Raw genomic sequence first — 21,458 nt, forward strand, 5'->3', positions numbered from 1 at the left:
TCTAAAAGTTTTCTGTAAATTTTTTATTAAAAACCTTGAAACATATTTCCTATTAAAATAGTCTTAGAAATGATTATTTTAGTTCTTAGACATTGGAGTCTTTTCAACTTATTAATGTAGATGAACTCTGGCCCTAGCAGTACTGTATTACCAGTTGTATTATAACTTATGTACCACGAGGACCTAGTTTAGCTTTATTATGGATTATATAAACCCATTGGTATTAGAATGTAAATTCCACCATTTCTCAGAGGATTTCTCTGTGAAATGTAACCTGAAACAATCCTGGAAATACTTATCTGCTCATCCTACAGCTACAGCAGCTACCCAGCCAGCTCAGCCAATAACTTCAGGGAAACAAAAAGACAGTGACAATATGCATCCCATTTGTTTCAGCTTGAGGACTCACTTACTCACTGCCTTTGTCTCATTTCTTCCCCTATTCATTCAGTATTTCCCTTGTCCCCATTCTGTACCTCTTTAGTTTTGCCTCTCTGCTAGGGCATATTCATCAACTTTAAAATGTGCTAGGCTGGGCAAGGTGGCTCACGCCTGTAATCCTAACACTCTGGGAGGCCAAGGCAGGAGGATCACTTGAGGTTAGGAATTCGAGACCAGCCTGAGCAAGAGCAAGACCCCATCTCCACCAAAAATAGAAAAAATTAGCTGGGTGTGGTGGTGTATGCTTGTAGTCCCAGCTACTCAGCAGACTGAGGCAGGAGCATCTCTTGAGCCTGTGAGTTTGAGGTTGTAGTGAGCTATGATGACGCCACTGTACTCTACCCAGGGCAACAGAGCAAGACCAAAACAAAAACGACAACAACAAAACCTAAAGTAAAATGTACAATGTCTGGCATTCAATAAAAAATTACTAACATGCAAAGTAGCAGGAAAATATAACCTATAGTGAGAAGAAAAAGCAAACAATTGAAACCAATCCAAAAATGACACAGATGATAGAATTAGTAGACAAAGACATTATAACTCTATTCCATGCATTAAAGAAGCTAGAGGAAAGACTGAGCAAATAAAGACAAGTAAAATATTTAAGAAACCCAAATATAATATGTATTGATGCCAGCTATAATGTCTGAGATCAGAAATACACTGGGTGGCATAACAGAAGATTAGACATTACAGAAGAAAATATTAGGGAATCTGAAGACATAGCAATAGAAACTATCTAAAAAAGACTGAAAAAAAAAACAAAAAAAAAACCCAGGAAATCAGTGAACTGTGGAATAATTTCAAGCAGCCTAATGTATATATAACTGGAGTTACCAGACAGAAAGGGGGACAGAAAAGAATATTTGAAGAAAACCATGGACAAAATTTATCCAAATTTGGTGAAAGCTATTAACCCATAGATCCAAGAAGCTCAATGAACATCAAGCACAAGCAATATGATAAAAACTATATCAAGGGACATACATCATAATCAGATTGCCTAAAATTAATGATGGAGAAAATCTTAAAAGTAGCCAGATGAAGAAGACACATTACATACAGAACAAAGATCAGACTTCTCATCAAAAAATACTGCAAGCCAAAAACACTGGCACAAGATCTTTGGAGTACTGAAAGAAAAAAACTGTCAACCTAGAATTCTATATGTAGTGAAAATATCTTTCAAAACTAGAAGTAGTGAAATAAAGACTTTTTCAGATCTGTAATACCTGAAAAGTTTCATCATCAGCATACCTGCACCACAAGAAAGATGGAAGGAAAATAATACCAAATGGAAATCTGAATCAAAATACTAAGGAATGAACGGCAGTGAAAATGGTTACTACATGGATAAATATAAAATTGTTTTTGCTGAAATCAGAAGTCACCATGGCTGATTATCATCCTAGATGGAGTTGCTTTATCCTCCACAGGGATCCAGTGTGCTATGGGGAGAAGTTAGTGCTGTCTGTGACTCCATGCAGCGAGGAAAAGTAGAAGCTCTGTATGTGGAACTCTCCAGGATTCTGCCCTTTGTGCCTTGATTTTACTCTGTATCCTTTCATTGTAATACTCCATAATTGTGCCACCTAGGAAGTGATTGTGTATGTCTCCTAGTAACTTCTACCCTGAGAGCCTCTGAAAGCAGATAATAGAGCCTCCTGAGGAAGTAGGAGCAAGCACCACTGGAATCAGTTGGCCATCTCTCCCTGGGATCTTCCAGGGCTGACAGCAGGGGTCGGGTAATGGGGATCTACAGAGTCTCATCTGTTCTAAAGATAAGAGAGTTTCCTGCAGAAATGAATTCTGCTGCTTCTCTAGAATGCAGTCAGATTCTTTCAGTCTCTTTTTCTTTTTCTTTCCCTATAGCATGTGTGTGTCATTTTCATGTATACCAGAATTGATTTCTGGACCTGCTGTTCTTTTCCATTAATTAATTTGTTAATTCCTATTTCTGAACCACACTGCTTAATTGCTGCATTAAGTTTCCTATCACTTAGGACAATTTCTCATTCATTATTTTCTTTTCTTCAGTACCATCTTGGTTTTAATATAGCTGTTATATAGCTGTGTATTTATCCATACAGATCACTTTTAAGGTCAATTATAGTACTAAAAAATTTCTCATATCTCATACAGGTTTTATTAAAATATGACATATCTGTACATTAAGATTTTTCATGACCATAATTAAAGTTTTGCATTTTCTTTTAACAATGGAACTCTTTCTTCCTTCATGTTTTTTCTTGATGGAAAAATAAAAACAATTTTAAAAATTAAAAAAAAAAATGGAACTCTTTCATAAGTTTATTTTTAGATATTTATGATTACTGTTTTGATTATATTCTTTTTTATACTATTTTCTAATTTGTGATTGGTTATATATAGAAAACCATAAAATTTTGTATATTTATTTGATATAATTCCAACTCAAATTCTTTTTTTTATTTTAAAAGTCATTTTTTATTATTTAAATTTGTTTATGAGACAGTTGACTGTTTAAAGAAATAACATATTGTGGGGCAGATAACGTATATAGAAATAAAATGTATGACAATAATACAAAGGCCCAGAGGGGAGAAATGGAAGTATTGTTATAAGGTTCTTATATGTGAAATAATATATCACTTCAAGGTAGACTGTGGTAATTTCAAGATGTGTACTACATATCCATAAGCAACCAGTAAAATAACATAGCTATTGTAATTGGTAAGGCAACAAAGGAGATAATATGTAATTATAAAAATATTCAATTTAAAAGTGTCAGAAAAAAAGAGGAAAAAAGGAAAAAGAGAAGATGGGACAAATAGAAAACAAATAGCAAAATGGTAAACTTAAACCTAACCATCTAAATAATCACATTAAATATATTAATAAAATGAATGAAACAGTCTAGTGAGATTAGATATAAAAGCAAGATGCAACTATATGCTACCTATAAGAAATTCTCTTTAAATATATGAGCACAAGCAGGTTAAAAATAGAGACACAAAAGATATATACCATGCTAACACTAATCAACAGATAGTTTGCATGGCTATATTAATATCAAAGTATATTTCAAAGCAAAGATATTAACTAATGTTTTTATTTTATATTGTTATATAACATATTGCCACAAACGCAGTGGCTTCAAACAATACAAATGAATTATCTAGTTTCCTTGGTCAAGAGTTGAGATATGGTACCCCCTTAATATTTTGAAATTTAAAAAAAAAGAAATAGAAAAAATTAGCCAGGGCGTGGCATGCACCTGTAGTCCGAGCTACTCAGGAGGATGAGTCAGGAGGATCACTTAAGCCCAAGAGTTTCAGATTGCTGTGAGCTAGGCTTATGCCATGGCACTCTAGCCTGGGCAACAGAGAGTCTGTCTCAAAAAAGAAAAAAAAGAAAATTCAGATCCCAGTTAACTGAATTCTCTGCTCAGGATCTCACTAGGCTAATCAGGGTGTCAGCCAGGGATTCAATCTCATCTCCCAATTTTCTTCCAAGCTCAATTGTTGGAATAATTCAGTTCCTTGTAGCTGTGAGACTGAGGTCCTCATTTTCTTGCTACCTGTCAGCCAGGGACCCTGTCAACTCCTAGAGGCCACTCTCATGTCCTTGTTATGGGCCACACACACAAACATAGGCCCTCTCAACATGGCAGCTTACTTCTTCAGAGCCAGGAGGAGAATCTTTGCTGCTATTCTTTATCTCTTTTAAGAGATCACCTAATAAGCCTACCCAAGATAATCTTCCTTTTGATTAATTTGAAGTCAACTGGTAGAGACCTTAATTATATCTGCAAATCCCTTTTCCATCTAACTTAACATGATCGCAGGAAGTGATATCCCATCATATTCATGATCACGGGGAGGATGTTATACAGAGAATGTCCATCAGGGGGCAGGAATCATAGGTGCCATCTTAGAATTCTGTGTACCACATGCAGAATAAAGAGGGTCATTTTATAAAGTAGTTAAGTCATCAAGAGGACATAGCAATCCTGAACATTTATTTACCATACAGAAGAGCTTCAACATATAGTAAGCAAAAACTGATAAAACTACAAGGGAGACATAAATAAATCCACCATTGTAGGTGGAACTTTTAACAACCCTCATTAATTGATAGAACAAGTAGACAGAAAATCAGGAAGGATATAGAAGACTTGGACAACATTATTGACCAACTTGATCAAATTAATATTTATAGGACATTCCACCTAAAACAGCAGAATTCATATTTTTTTCAAGTCCACAAGAAAAAACATTACCAAGAAAGACCTTATTATTGACCAAAAAACAAGTAATTTAAAGGTAATCAGTTTATATAGATTTTGTTCTGTGAAATTAAATTAGAAATTAGTAACACGTATCTGGAAAATTCCCAAACATTTGGAAACAGACACACTTATTAATATATATAACCCATGTATCTAAGAAAAAATCAAAAGGGAAATTGTATTTTGAATTTATTGAAATAAAGAATGAAACACCAAAATTTGTGGGGTGTAGCAAAATTAGAGGAAATGTATAGTACTATAACACTTACATTACAAAAGAAGAAAAGTTCTGTATCAATTATTATAGCTTTCAGTAAGCTACTCTGGAGGCTGAGGCAGGGGGGGTCACTTAGCCCAGGAGTAAAAGGTTACAGTGAGCTATGATGAGGCCACTGCACTCCAGCGTGGACAACAGAGTGAGACCCTGCCTCAAAAATAAATAAATAAATAAGCAACTTGAGAGGATGGGGAAAAGAATACTATTTTAGTTAGGGTCATGAGAGAAGGCTTTTCTGAGGAGTTGACATTTGACAGAGATCTGAATGAAGTAAGAGAAAATGCCATTGGGTGAGTGTTTAAAGATCTTGAGGTACAAATGAGCTCAGGTGTCCCGGAAACAGCTAGAAGACTAGAGTGGATAAATAAGGCAGCGCACAGTAGGGAATGAAGCTGCAGAAAGAGGTAAGAGACAGATAATGAAGAACCATGTAAGCTAGTCCTTCAGTATCTGTCCCTTAGTAATACGGAGTTATGTAGAATTGGTTTCTTCCTAATATGTTTGGTATAATTAACCGGTGAAACTATCCAAGCCTGGATAGTTTGTGGGACAATTTAAAACTAATATTCAGTTTCCTTCCTTCATAAATATTGGGTTATACAATATATGGTTATTCCTTTATGAGTGAGTTTGGTAGTTAGAATCTTTCGAAGAATTTGTCCATTTCACCAGAGTTCTTAAATTTATGGACATAAAGCTGTTTATCATATTCCTTTATTACCTAATACAGCTGAATGATCAGTAGTGATGTTCCTTCTCTCTTTCCTAATGTTGGTAATTTATTTTTCTCTTATTTTTTTCCTTGATCAGTCTGACTAGAGGCTTATTGATGTTACTGATCTTCTCTAAGAACTCACTTTTGCTTTCACTGATTTCCTCTATTGTTTGTCTGTTTTTTATTTCACTGATTTTCACACTGATCTTTATTATTTACTTTCTTTGGGCTTCATTTGCTCTTCTGTTTCTAATTTATTTTTCTTTTTTTTTTTCCTAGAGACAGGGTCTCACTCTGTCACCCAGGGTGGAGTGCAGTGGGACAATCATTGCTCACTGTAGCTTCAAACTCCTGGGTTCAGGCAATCCTCCTGCCTCAGCCTCCCTAGTAGGTAGGGCTACAGGCATGTGCCACGACACCTGGCTAAGTTTTCTATATTTTGTAGAGATGGGGTTTCACTCTTGCTCAGGTTGTGCTTTATTTTTCTTAATATCCCTTGCATTATTTCTTATCCCTTATATATATTTTTCTCATTAAATTATAAGATCCATGAAGGCAGAGACTTTGATCTTTTTCAAATGAATGTTTCACATGAACTTGAAAAGAAGTTCCAGTCTGCTGCTGTTGAATTGTAGTATTCTCTGTTAAGTAGGCCAAGTTGGTTGATAGTTTTTGCTTAAGTCTTCTATATTTCACTGATTTCCTGTCTATTTGGTCTATTAATTACTGAGAAAGAGCTACTGAAATCTCCAACCATAATTGTAGGTATTCCTCCTTAAATTTCTATCAGTTTTTTCTTTATTATAAAGCTCTATATATAATTAAAATTGATATGTCTTCTTGACCCTTTTATCATTTTGAAGTGTCTGTTTTTATCTTTGGTGATATTCTTTCTCTTTCTTATGGTTAGTGTTGGCAAGATGTATCTTTTTCTATCCTTTTACTTACAATTTATCTGTGTCTATATGTATCTATAAAATATGTTTCTTATATACAGCATAGAGTTCGATTTTGCTATTTCGTCCATTCCAACATCTCTGTCCATTCCCTCTCTAACTTAATTGAGCTGCTTTGAACATTTATATTTCATGTAATTATGAATTCGCTTGGGTTCAAGTCTTTCATCTTGCTACATTTGCTTTTTTAAAAATTGTTGTAAAATATACATAACAAAATTTACCATTTTAACTATTTTTACATATATACTTCAGTGGGATTAAGTGCATTCATATTGTTGCACAACTATCACTACTAGTCACAGAACTTTTTTGCCTTGCAAAACTAAAACTCTATCCCCATTAAACAATAACTCCCCATTATTCCTCTTCTCAGTCCCTGGCAACCACCATTCTACTTTCTCATATGAGTGAAATCATACAGTATTTGTCCTTTGGTGATTGGCTTATTTCACTCAGCATAATATCCTTTTGGTTTATCCATGTTGTAGCATGTGTCAGAATTTTCTTCCTTTTTAAGTCTAAATAATATTCCATTGTATAGATAACCACACTTTGTTTATCCATTCGTCTATTAATGGACACTGGGGTTGCTTCTACCTTTTGACTATTGTGACTAATGCTGCTATGTACATGGGTATACAAATATCTTTTCTTATCTCTTCTTTCAATTCTTTTGGGTATATATCCAGATGTGAAATTGCTGAATTATATGATAATTCTATTTTTAATTTTTTAAGGAGCCACCATACTGTTTTCCATAGTGGTTGTACCATTTTACATTCCCACCAACAGTTTACAAGGGTTCCATTCTCTCCACATCCTTTTCAACACTTGGGTTTTTTTTTTTTTTCCCCTGTTTTTTTGGAGGAGGGGTTGTTTGTGAGGGTTTTTTTTTTTTTTATAGTAGCCATTCTAATATGAGTATGGAGTGGTATCTCATTGTGGTTTTGATTTACATTTCCTTAATAACTAGTAAAATTGAGCATCCTTTTATATGCTTCTTGGCCATTTGTATATCTTCTTTGGAAAAATGTCAGTTCAAGTCCTTTGCCCATTTTGAGTTGGGCTGTTTTTGTTATTGAGTTTTAGGAGTTCTCTATATATTCTGAATATTAAGTCCTTATCAGATATGTGATTTATAAATATTTTCTTCCTTTCTGTGGCCTCCCTTTTTACTCTGTCGATAGTGACCTTTAGTGCCCAAAAGTTTTTATCTTGGTAAGTCCATGCTACATATTTTTTATTGTCCTACTGTTGTTTTTATTCTTTTTTTCCCTGCTATCTTTTGGATTATTTGCATATTTTTAATATTCCATTTATCTCCCATGGCAGTAATGTTATGCCTTTTTCTTTTTTTTTATGTTCTTGCTGTAGAGTTTACAATATGTATCTTTACCTTCTCACACTCTAGCTTCAAATGTTATTTTATCATTTCATATATAAGAATCTTATAATAATGGCCTTGCATCTTCCTGTCCCTTGTGCTGTTGTTGTCATACATTGTATTTCTGCATATGGTATAAACTCAATAATATGTTGTTCTTATTTTTTCCTCCCAACAGTCAATTATCTCTTAAACTTTTTGAAAGTCTGTTATATTTACCCACATATTTATCATTTCCACTATTCATGCCTTCTTACAGATCTTAGTTCCAGCTGGTCTCATTTTCTTTACCTTAACATTTTCTTTTAATATTTCATGTAGCATAGCTAGCTTTTCTTATCTAAAAATACTTTTATTTTACCTTCATTTTTTTAAAGATGTTTTCACTGGTTATAGAATTCTAGATTGACAGTTGGGGTTTTTTTGTTTTGTTTTGTTTTTCTTTTAGCACTTAGATTTTGTTCAACTAATTGGTTTCTGACTTGCATATTTCTGATCTGACATCTTCTGTAATTATTATATTTGCTCTCTTGTATATCATGTGTCTTTTTTCTGTGGGTACTTTTAAGAATATTCTCTTTAACACTCCTTTAGTGATTTGATTATGCTGTTCCACAATGTGATATTCTGTCGTTTATCCTGCTTGAGGCTTGTTCTTGAATCTGGGACTTTATAGTTTTGATCAAATTTGGAAAATTTTCACCCACTATTTATTAATTGCTTTTTCTGTGCTCCTTCTTGACTCCACTTCCTAATATTGTCTGATTATGTGTATAGAATTGGGTTGTTTCCGGCTAAGCTGTAACTGTATCCTAAGTGAAGTAACTCAGGAATGGAAAATCAAATACTGCATATGCTCACTTATAAGTGGAAGCTAAGCTTTGAGTATGCATGGTCATATGAATGATATAATAGACATTGGACCAGCCTGAGCAAGAGCGAGACCCCATCTCTACTAAAAATAGAAAGAAATTATATGGACAGCTAAAAATATATATAGAAAAAATTAGCCGGGCATGGTGGTGCATGCCTGTAGTCCCAGCTACTCGGGAGGCTGAGGCAGGAGGATCGCTTGAGCTCAGGAGTTTGAGGTTGCTGTGAGCTAGGCTGACGCCACGGCACTCACTCTAGCCTGGGCAACAGAGTGAGACTCTGTCTCAAAAAAAAAAAAAAAAATAGACATTGGAGACTCAGAAGAGGTAGGGTAGGAGAGGGATCAAGAATTATTTATTAGATACAAGGTACACTATTTTGGTGATGGGTACACCAAAAGCCCAGACTTCACAACTGTGTAATTCATCATGTAACAAAAATCCATCTGTACTCCCTAAATCTATGGAAATAAAAATAAATAAATTTTTAAAAACCTGTATGTGTAAATGTTTTATGCTTATCCAAACAATGAAAATTTTGAGCTGGACAGCTGTTAAATAGGTTTACTTTTGCCACGTTGAATTCTTAGATCTTTTCTCTCCATTTTCCATAATTGTTCAAGGGATTTAAAAGCTTAAAATCTGACCACTAGCAATGTTACCAACTAAGGGAACTCTTCTTAGCTCACATTCTTCAAATTTCTAAGATGAAGACCATAAAGTTTGAAATGTTATATCTAAATCCCATCTGCATCACACCCTCTTGTTGGTATCTACCTACCATTTATCTGGCTCATTAGGTCAGGTAATGAAGAAGAAATAAAAATTACAGAAACAACTAATGGCGTTTTTCTGTTTTCTACTGTTGAATCATGTACAGTCATTCCTTGTTTCCTTGTTTTGCTTTATTATTGTACTTCGCAGATACTGTGCTTTTTACAAAGGGCAACCCTCTCTCTCAAAAAAGTCAATTGGCACCATTATTCTAACAACATGTGCTCAGTTTTGTCTCCTACATTTGGGTAATTCTTGCAGTATTTCAAACTTTTTCATTATTATTATATCTGTTATGGTGATCTGTGATCAGTAATCTTTGATGTTACAATTGTTTTGGGACACCTCAAACCACGCCCATATAAGACAGCAAATTTAATCAATAAATACTGTGTGTGGGCCGGGCGCGGTGGCTCACGCCTGTAATCCTAGCACTCTGGGAGGCCGAGGCAGGAGGATCGCTCGAGGTCAGGAGTTCAAGACCAACCTGAGCAAGAGTGAGACCCCGTCTCTACTAAAAAATAGAAAGAAATGATTTGGACAGCTAAAAATATATATATAGAAAAAATTAGCCGGGCATGGTGGCACATGCCTGTAGTCCCAGCTACTCGGGAGGCTGAGGCAGGAGGATTGCTTGAGCCCAGGAGTTGGAGGTTGCTGTGAGCGAGGCTGATGCCACGGCACTCTAGCCCAGGCGACAGAGTGAGACTCTGTCTCAAAAAAAAAAAAAAAAATACTGTGTGTGTTCTGACTGTTCTACCAACCAGCCGTTCCCCCATCTCTCTACCTCTCCTCAGGCCACTTTACTCCCTGAGGCACAGCAATATTGAAATTAGGTCAATTATTTAATAACCCTACCATGGCCTCTAAGTGTTCAAAGGAAGAGAAGAATCACATATCTTTCACTTCAAATCAAAATCTAGAAATAATTAAGCTTAGTAAAGAAGTCATGTTGAAAGCCAAGATAGGCTGAAAGCTAGGCCTTTAGTGCTAGTTAGCCAAGTTGTGAATGCAGAGGAAAAGTTCTTGAAGGAAATTAAATGTGCTACTCCAGCAAACACATGATTTATGATAAAGTAAAACAGCCTTATTGCTGATATGGAAAATGTTTTTGTGGTCTGGATAGAAAATCAAACCAACCACAACATTTCCTTAAGCTAAAGCCTAATCCAAAGCAAGTTCTGAACTCTCTTCAATTTTATGAAGGTTGAGAGAGGTGAAGAAGCTGCAGAAAAAAGTGTGAGGCTAGCAGAGGTTGGTTTATGAGGTTGAAGGAAAGAAGCCATCTCCATAACATACAAGTGCAAGGTAAAGCAGCAAGTACTGATGTAGAAGCTGCAACAGGTTACCCAGAAGATCTAGCTAAGGTAATAGATCCAGGCAGCTGCACTAAAGAACAGATTTTCTGTGTAGATGAAACAGCCTTATCTTGGAAGAAGATGTTATTTATCTAGGACTTTCATAGCTAGAGAGGAGAAGTCAGCGCCTGCTTTCAAATCTTGAAAGGACAAGCTGACTCTCTTGTTAGGGGCTAATGCAGTGGTGACTTTAAGTTGAAACCAGTGCTCGTTTACCATTCTGCAAATCCTAAGGTCTTTAAGAATTATGCTAAATCTACTCTGCTTGTGCTCTATAAATGGAACAATAGAGGCTGGACGGCACCATATCTGCGTACAGCATGGTTTACTGAATGCTTTAAGCCTACTGTGGAGATCTACTCAGCAAAAAAGATTCTTTTTAAAATATTACTGCTTATTAGGCTGGGTGCGGTGCCTCACACCTGTAATCTTAGCACTCTGGGAGGCCGAGGCAGGAGGATTGCTTGTGCTCAGGAGTTTGACACCAGCCTGAGCAAGAGTGAGAACTTGTGTCTACTAAAATTAGAAAACTTAGCCTGGTGTGGTGGCAAGTGCCTGTAGTCCCAGCTACTAGGGAAGCTGAGGGAGGAGGATCATTTGAGCCCAAGAGTTTGAGGTTGCTGTGAGCTAGGCAGACACCAGGGCACTCTACTCAGGGTAGACTCTGCCTCAAGAAGAAAAAATAAAACAAAATAATATATATTACTGCTTATTGACAACACACCTGGTCATTCATGGTCATTCAAGAGTTTTGATGGAGGTGTATAAGGAGTTAATGTTGTCCTTAGGCCTGCTAATACAACATTCATTCTCAGCCCATGATCAAGGAGTAATTTGGACTTCCAAGTCTTAATGATTTAAGAAATACTTTTCTTAAGGCTATAGCTGCCATAGATAGTGATTCCTCTGATGGATCTGGGCAAAATAAATTGAAAACCTTCTGGAAAGGATTCACCATTCTAGATGCCATTACGAACATTTATGATTCATGGGAAATCAAAATAGCAACATTAACAGGAGCTTGGAATAAGTTGATTCCAACCCTCATGAATGGGGGGTGGGGAGTTCAAGACTTCTGTGGAGGAAGTAACTGCAGATATGGTAGAAATAGCAAGAGAACTTGAATTAGAAGTGGAGCCTAAAGCTTTGACTGAGTTGCTGCAATTTCATGATAAAACTTGAATGGATGAGGAGTTGCTTCTTATGGATGAGCAAAGAAAGTGGTTCTTCAGAACATTGTTGAAATAACAAAGATTTAGAATATTCTATAAACTTAGTTGAAAAAACAGTGGCAGGGATTGAGAGAATTGACTCCAATTGTGAAAGTAGTTCAACTATAGGTAAAATGCTATCAAACAGCATCACGTGCCACAGAGAAATCTTTTGTGAAAGGAAGAGTCAACCAACTTGGCAAACTTTATTGTCATCTTATTTTAGGAAATTGCGACAGCCACCCCAACCTTCAGCAACCACCATCCTGATAAGTCAGCAGGCATCAATGTGGAGGCAAGGCCCTCCACCAGCAAAAAGAAAACAATTCATTGAAAGCTCAGATGATCATTAATTTTTTAGAAATGAAATAACTTTTAAATAAAGTACATAGATTTTTTTAGACATATTGCTATTGTATATTAAGCTACAATATAGTATAGACATAACTTTTTATGTACTGGTAAACTAAAAAACTTGCATTTTATTGTAACATTTGCTTTATTGTGGTAGTCTGGAACTGAACCAACAATGTCTCTGAGGCATACTTGTACTCACCAATAAAGTAACAGGTAGTTAATTTTCTATTTCTATTTTTGTTTTATTGTTTTCCACGTCTTTTGTCATTCCTTTCTGTCCTTCTGCTAGAAGTATTTCTTTTTATTTGTAATACAAACAATGAACTTAGTTTGACTGTCATTAGTGCTTTTAGGTCTTAAAAGATCTTTATATATTTTTTATTTGAGATCCCTAAATGATAAGGGAAAACAGATGAGATCTCCTCATTGGCAGTATTCCATACACAAAAAAGAAGACATCTGAGATTCTGTTTCAGTTGAACTCCATTTAATAAATGATTCATTCTGTCATTTCTTTTTCCCATAGGGAGAAGAAAATTGAGGGACTGAATTTTATTAGATGCTTAGCTGCTTTTCATTCTGAGATATTGAACACAAAGTTGCATGAAACAACTATTGCAGTAGTTCAAGAGGTAAATGTGTTTTTCAGATGAGAAAAAGATTGTTTGAATAACAAAGAATAAATATGCCACATTTATTTGACCTTTAAATTTTTCTGTGCTATATGACATAAGTAGGCTTATATTTAAAGTAGCCCATGTCTTAATTTGCAACGTTTAAAAAAATTTATTAGATGTTGATTTTTAGGACAAAAGATAATGTTAAAAATATATTACTTTAATAGTAAGATTCATTTCAAAGTAATTGTTACTTATTTTCTTTCAGAATCAGCAAAACCTAAATTTTGGAAATTTTTTTTTTAGGTGAAAAATTTACGTTCTGGAGTTTCTCGTGCTGCTGTAGTCTGTTTAAGTGATCTTTTCACTTATCTGAAAAAGAACATGGATCAAGAACTAGATACTACAGTTAAAGTTTTGTTGCACAAGGCTGGAGAATCAAATACATTTATAAGAGAAGATGTTGACAAAGCATTGAGAGCTATGGTTAATAATGTAACTCCTACACGTGCAGTTGTTTCTCTTATCAGTGGAGGACAAAGGTATTGTTCAAAATAATCTTGAAATGGCTTTAAGCTAAAAATGGAATGTTGCAATCTAGGGTATAGAAACAAACAAGCAAATTTCAATATTATTTCAGTAAAAAAATAAATAATTCCTATGTGATAAACATATTATGTGCTGAGCACAAAAAGAATAACACTGTTATTTTAATAACAATACTTAAACATTCATAGATCTGGAGCTAAATAAAGTCAGTGATTATGAGTTTGTTTTGTTTTTAACTTGTTGGGGAGGGATAACTAATACAAATAATTTGTCATTTTAGCCTCCCAGGATGATGTTGAGCTGTTTAATCATTTAAGATAGATCTTTGGAAAATAGTTCATACAACTGTTTTAACTGATCATATGTCCTTGTAGCCATTTACACATTGCGGTAAGAAGGTGTACAGCCCAGCACTTATCAGATATAGTGGAATTTATGGAACCAGAACGTATATTATCTGGAGCAAAGGATATGGCTGAACGTATATTACCAGCTGCTGCTAAGTTTGCTCAAGACAGCTCACAAGAAACCAGGTGAATAGCTGCTAATAATATTTGCTAAATCTGTTAGTGTAAGAGCTTAAAAGTAGGAAAAGAAATAAAAGTTAAAAAATAATGAACATTTTTCTAAATGGAGAAGTGGGGTCCCCAGGGATTGGTGCTGGGGGATAGTCTTATTTAACCAATTTGTAAATGATCTTGAGGGAGTGCACAGTGAATTCTCCAAATTTACAGATGACACTACATACTTCTGGGTAGTGAGATGCCAAGTCACAGGGATGAACTTCACGAAAACGGCACAAGACTGTATGAGTGGGCAGAAATGTGGCAGAAGAACTTCATTATGGGCAAATGTAAGGTAATGCATTTAGGGGATGATGATATATTTTCCAAGCAATCAGGTAAAATCAAAGAAGTAGGTACCTGTGAATACTAGAATAATGCATAATAGTATATTATGCCCTGAAACATGAGATATCTGTACTTGGAAACCTCCATGAATTTGTGATGGTGGTTATATTTGAAGAACAATTTTATGAACATTAAGAGCAATCAGACAAATAAGGCAAAATAATTAAGATGTGGATAGTACAATAGCAGTAGTGGTGACAAAAATTTTGGATGTAGTCAGAAGCCTAGGTTAAATTCCTAGGCCCATCATTATTTGCCCTTAAGCAAGTAACTTAGCTTCTTTTAGTCTCTGTTTCCTTGTCTATAAAATCAGAAAGTTTGGACTAGGTAGCCAGTAATGTCCCACATAAAATCTAAAATTTTATGGCAGTAATATATGAAGATAATTAAAAGTGGGAGAGAGGATCCTGAAGTTATAAAGATTAAAGTAAAGAAGGATAGAAAATTTTTAATATTTTAAGACAAAGATGTTCATTAGTTTAGGTAACTGGAGTTAATCTTGTGGAACTCATTACACCTAAAGCTAATAAAGAAAGTGAATGTAAAAAAAACAAGAAGAAGGCCGGGCGCGGTGGCTCACGCCTGTAATCCTAGCACTCTGGGAGGCCGAGGCGGGCGGATCGCTTAAGGTCAGGAGTTCGAGACCAGCCTGAGCAAGAGCGAGACCCCGTCTCTACTAAAAAATAGAAAGAAATTATATGGACAACTAAAATATATATAGAAAAAATTAGGCGGGCATGGTGGCGCGTGCCTGTAGTCCCAGCTACTCGGGAGGCTGAGACAGTAGGATCGCTTGAGCCCAGGAGTTTGAGGTTGCTGTGAGCTAGGCTGATGCCATGGCACTCACTCTAGCCCGGGCAACAAAGTGAGACTCTGTCTCAAAAAAAAAACAAGAAGAAGAAGGAAGTAAATATATTAGTTTTCTATTGCTATGTAAAAAATCAACACAGACATAGCAGCTTAAGGCAACACAAATTTCTCACATTTTGTGTCCGTTTTGTTTGTTTACTTGTTTGTTTTAACCTTTCCCATATTGTTGGGCCGTATAATAGACCTACAGTCCTTAATATTCCAGGCTAAATGTTAGAATTGTCTTTGAAACTATAACTGATTAGGAGCTGCTTATCTGGGTATAAACCTTATTCTGGTTGTGGAGAAAGGTAATATTTATTCTCTGACATCACCTCCCTTTCTGCAATTTCATTACATTTGAAGGGGTCTGGTTGATATAGATGACCTTAAGATCATCCTATAGTCCTCCCCCACAAAAGTCTGTCCTCTAGTTCTTCTAGTCCCGTGTATTCCACGTTGTAAGCAAAAGTATAACTATAATTTATTTTAGGGCCAGGCCTCCTTGAAGATTAATAATGTGGTATTATTTTGAGGTACTATAAGATATCTCTGTGCTAAAAGATTCTCCAATATGTACTTCAATGATATCTGACTTTCTACCATTAGAATGATATTTTGGCTTAAGGTATTATCCTAAGAGGATTATTTTAAAATTCATATAACATAAAAACCCTAGTTTGGAGATTATAACAACATTTATTAACATACTCACCCATGATTTATTTACTAACTTGGGTGTATTTTAGGTAGCAGAGGATAGGATTTTGAAGAATTGGGACCCAGGTAAGTTTTGACTAAGGAAAGAGAGAGAGAAATATGGGATCTAGGAAAAGTTGGCTCAGGCCAGAACATTGGGCCAGTAGGTGGGCGCAAAATATCTGGGCAAGGAACCCAGAACAAATACAAACTTATACTAACTCACAATTCTGCCAAGTGCCAACCTTGATAATGGACCCTGGGATGCCTGAAAAATAGAATCAAAGCTTTTTGCTCTCCATCTGAGCCATGACTGAAAGATTTGAAGTCATAGTGATTTTAAAAGCAGGTAGAGAGAGGACAGGAGACTCGTATACATATGCTCCTTGACTTATGACGGGATTATGTCCTGAAAAATTCATTGTGAATTGAAAATATCAACTTGAAAAGGTATTTAATACATCTAACCTACTGAACATCATAGCTTAGCTCACCCTACCTTAAAAGTGCTCAGAACATTCACCTTAGCCTATAGTTGGGCAATATCATCCGGTAGCACAGAATATTACAGAGTATCAGTTGTTTACTCTCATGATTGTGTGCCTTACTGGGAGCTGCGGCTTGCTGCAACTGCCCAGCATCTCAAGAGACTATCATACTGTATGTTGCTAGCCTGGAAAAAGATCAAAATTCAAAGTTTGAAGTATAGTTTCTACTAAATTTGTATCATTTTTATACCATTGTAAAGTCAAAAAATCATAGGTCAGACCAATGTAAATTGGGGACTACCTGTACTTTCTAGTACTATACTGTTAGTGTATCTACATTTCAGTGGCTTACTTAAAATAGGGATGGTAATCTTGACATTGATAGATTTTTTCCTATTGAAAAAAAATTGCATTTAAGGACAGAAACAGCTAGTTAACATATATAAGATTATTTACCTATTTCTCAAATATTCATAGGTATTATGGTCGAAAGATGCTTTTCCTCATGATGTGTCATCCTAACTTTGAAAAAATGCTTGAAAAGTATGTCCCATCTAAAGATTTGCCATATATTAAGGAATCTGTTAAAAATTTACGGCAAAAGGTATGTGAAAAAAGTTAGTTTAATAAACAACTTTAAAAGCAAAGTATATTTTTCCATCAAGGCAAAGAATAGAAATAATTACTTCAATTATTTCTCTATTACTCATTTGAAATATATCTGTAACAGTATTTCAACAACTAAAAGATTATACTAAGTAGACATACAGAGTGTCAGCCTTTGGAAGTAAATGTTTGTTGAACAGAAGCTTGATGTTTGGTAGAATATAGTTTGGCTTATTGGAGTTATAACACTTGGGTTTGAATCACAATTCTGACAATTAGCAGCTTTGTAACTTGAGGTATGCCACTCATTTCTTTGACTAGAATTTTAGTTTTTATAAAATGCAGATAGTACTGTTTACCATGCTTGGTCCCTGCTGTATTTACCTTGTACATCCCACTATTAGAGCTCTTACCAGACTGCAGAGCATTAATAGGGAGTTCCTTGAGGATAAGTGCCACATGAATACATCCTGATAGATAGTAGGGATTCAGTAATGTCTGTGAAACGAGTGAGAGGATACCAAGTGAAATAAAATGTGAACAGCAGTCTATTTACATCTTTTTTTTTTGTTTGTTTGAGACAGAGTCCACTCTTGTTGCTCAGGCTAGAGTGTGGTGGTGTCATCATAGCTCACTGCAACCTCAAACTCTTGGGCTTAAAACATCTTCCTGCCTCAGCCTCCCGAGTAGATGGGACTACAGGCACGAGCCACTGCATGTGGCTAATTTTTTCTATTTTTAGTAGAGACGGGGTCTCGTACTCCTAAGCTCAAGCTATCCTCCTGCCTTGGCCTCTCAGAATGCTAGAATTACAGGCATGAGCCACCACGCCCGGATTATTTACATCTTATTTTTGAAGACTATGTTTAACTTAATAATATACAATTTTTCTATTTAATTTATGTCATTTTTCTCTGATGGCCTTGGACTCAGGACTCGTTTATGAAGGGGTAATATTACAAAGACATGTGGTAATAGACTTTTTAGAGCATTTTTTCCTGCTCATTGCTCTTGATGATTTCAGCTTAATTCATATAGAACTTATTAATATAACTGCAAAAATTTATCTAACTGAGGCAGATTATATTTGTGAGTCATTTCTAGTACAAGTGTCAGGAACAAAATGTTCTTTCCAAAATGTTTATTTTCAAACTCCTAATGTTGCGAAGAAATTCATCATTTATGGAATGTGTTCATATTTTCTGTATAGATTTTATGCTTTAAGAAGAGCAGTTATAAAATGTAGTATTTTAATTTTTAAACAATTTGTTTTAACAAGTCAGTTCATAATTTCCTATTAGTCACATATTTTGTTAATTTACTACTAATTATAAAGTATTTTATGTATCTGATAATCTGTAAAGCGTAAGTTTAGCAGATTATTAAAATGCTATTAATCTTAAAAAATCAATAATGGCTACTGAAAATTACATTGTGCAAGTTATTTCACTAGTTGTAAGACTTCCATTACGCTACCTTTGTTTGTGTTTACTGACAGGGTTTGGGAGAGATACCACTAGATACTCCTTCAGCAAAAGGAAGACGATCTCATACTGGCAGTGTTGGAAATACAAGATCTTCGTCTGTTTCTAGAGATGCTTTCAGTTCAGCTGAAAGGTAAGATGATTTTTGATAGTCCATGTCAATTAGAGAAATTACTCCCTAGTGATAGTAGTCTCATTTGGATGTTTTCATGAACTATCTCGGCTATTTTCCAAAATTTAATGGAGTTTTAAAAGTTTGGTAAAGACCTAGAAAGTATGAGATAATTAGATTTAATGAGGCAATTATATATTTACAGCAGTTTGCTTTTATATTCACTAAACCTTAGTAAAGCTTTAGTATTATTGAACTTGTCAATATTAGACCTCTGTTGGACATCTCTGATTAATTTTGCTTTAATTTATACCCTTTATTGTTTTCCCCCAGTGATAAAAGTAATACATAATTATGGTTAAAGAAAAAATATTAAGAAAATAAAAACATTATAACAAGAATTTTGTCAGGTGTGGAAGTGCATGCCTGTAGTCCCAGCTACTTGGAAGGCTGAGACTGGAGAATCGCCTTAGCCCAGGAGTTCAAGGCTGCAGTGAGCTATGATTGGCCACTGCTTTCTAGCTGAGTGACACAGGAAGACCTTGTCTCAATAAGTAATAAATAAATAGAGAGAGAGAGAGAGAAACTTTTTTTATGGTCTAGTATGTATTCTATCTTAGTGATTATTTTATTTCTACTTGAAAGAAAGTACATCCTACTCTTGTTGAGTATAGTATTCTATAAAATGTCAGTTAGGTTAAGTTGATTGTTGTTCAAGTCTTCCATATCCTTACTGATTTTTTTGTCTACTTGTTCTGTCAATTACTGAGATAGGAGTATTGACATCTCCAACAATTTTTGTGGATTTTTAAATTTATACTTTTCAATTCTATAATTTTTTGCTTCATACATTTTGATACAATGTGATTAGGTTCAGGTACATTTAGGATGGTTGTGAGTTTTTGACCCTTTTGTCATTATGTAGTACCTCTATCTCTGGTAATATTCCTGTCCTGAAATCTGTTTTAGTAGACTAGTTTAATCTGATATTAGGCATTTTTTTGATAGTATTTGCATGGAATGTCTTTTTTTTAAATTCCAGTGTCAGGGAAATATAATTCACTTACCATATAATTCACCTATTTAGGGCATGCAATTCAATGTTTTTTAGTACACCTGGTCTCCAACTTAAAATGGTTTGACTTATGATTTTTCAACTTAATGATGGTGCAAAAACAATACACATTTAGTACTATAGAAATTATACTTTGAGTACTGATACATTCTGTTTTTCACTTTCAGTATGGTACTCAATAAATTATATGAGACATTCAACACTTTGTTTTAAAACAAGCTTTGTGTTAGATGATTTGCCCAACTGTAGGCTAATATAAGACTTCCAAACACGTTTAAAGTTGGCTGGACTAAGATAGGATGATTAGTAGGTTAAGTGTATTAAATGAATTTTTTACTTACAATATTTTCAACGTAGGATGGATTTACTGGGACATAACCCCATTGTAAGTCAAGAGGCATCTGTATATTCAATGAGTTGTGCAATTGTCATCACAATCAATTTTAGAACATTTCCATCACCCCCAAAAGAAATCTCATACTCATTAGCAGTTACTTAACCATTTCCCCACAACCCTCCCTTCCCCAACCCTAGACAGTCTCTTTCTGTGTCTGTGTATTTGCTCATTTTTTTTTTTTTTTTTTTTGTTGAGACAGAGTCTCACTTTGTTGCCCAGGCTAGAGTGAGTGCCGTGGCGTCAGCTTAGCTCACAGCAACCTCAGACTCCTCGGCTTAAGCGATCCTACTGCCTTAGCCTCCCAAGTAGCTGGGACGACAGGCATGCGCCACTATGCCCAGCTAATTTTTTCTATATAGATTTTTAGTTGTCCATATAATTTCTTTCTATTTTTAGTAGAGACGGGGTCTCGCTCTTGCTCAGACTGGTCTCGAACTCCTGACCTCGAGTGATCCACCCACCTCGGCCTCCCAGAGTGCTAGGATTACAGGCGTGAGCCACCGCGCCCGGCCTGTATTTGCTTATTCTGGACATTTCATATAAATGGAATCATATGATAGCTGGTCTTTTGTGACTGGCTTCTTAGACTTAGCTTTGTTTTTCAAGGTTCATCCATGTTATATAGCATGTCTCAATACTTCATTTCTTTCTATGGTTAAATTATATTCCATGGCATATAAATTTATGACATATTGTCTCTCCAGTTGTTGGACATTTGGTTTTGTTGTGGACATATATTTTCAATTCTCTTGGGTATATGGGAGTGGAATTCCCAGACTTTTTTCCCAAAGTAGCACCATTTTACATCCCACCAGCAGTGTAGAAGTTCTGATTTCTCCACATCCTCACCAACATTTGTTCACTTGTATTATCATAGTGGGTGTAACTGTTATCTCATTTGACAAAGACTTTTCTTAACCAAACATTAGACTGGCTCCTCTGAGTCCTCTTTTCAATTAGGCCTTGTCCTTGGGTTGTGTCCTTGGTCTGCCTAACCCCAGTCTTATCAAAGTAACCTGCTAAGTCATCTCCCCTGCCTTTTATTTTTTA

General features: G+C 35.3%; 1 protein-coding gene across 1 annotated transcript in view; it reads left to right on the forward strand.

Annotated features, from left to right (window-relative positions):
- The window catches only part of TOGARAM1 (TOG array regulator of axonemal microtubules 1), a 73,488-nt gene that overhangs the window by 43,944 nt on the left and 8,086 nt on the right, over positions 1 to 21,458 (forward strand). The window contains exons 12-16 of the mRNA XM_069464589.1: positions 13,148 to 13,253; positions 13,545 to 13,780; positions 14,162 to 14,320; positions 17,212 to 17,338; positions 18,839 to 18,957. Of these exons, the coding sequence (XP_069320690.1) occupies positions 13,148 to 13,253; positions 13,545 to 13,780; positions 14,162 to 14,320; positions 17,212 to 17,338; positions 18,839 to 18,957 (747 nt within the window). The remainder of the gene's footprint in view (positions 1 to 13,147; positions 13,254 to 13,544; positions 13,781 to 14,161; positions 14,321 to 17,211; positions 17,339 to 18,838; positions 18,958 to 21,458) is intronic.

The sequence above is a fragment of the Eulemur rufifrons genome, chromosome 2 (assembly GCF_041146395.1).
Source record: "Eulemur rufifrons isolate Redbay chromosome 2, OSU_ERuf_1, whole genome shotgun sequence".
In the NCBI taxonomy this organism is placed as follows: Eukaryota; Metazoa; Chordata; class Mammalia; order Primates; family Lemuridae; genus Eulemur; species Eulemur rufifrons.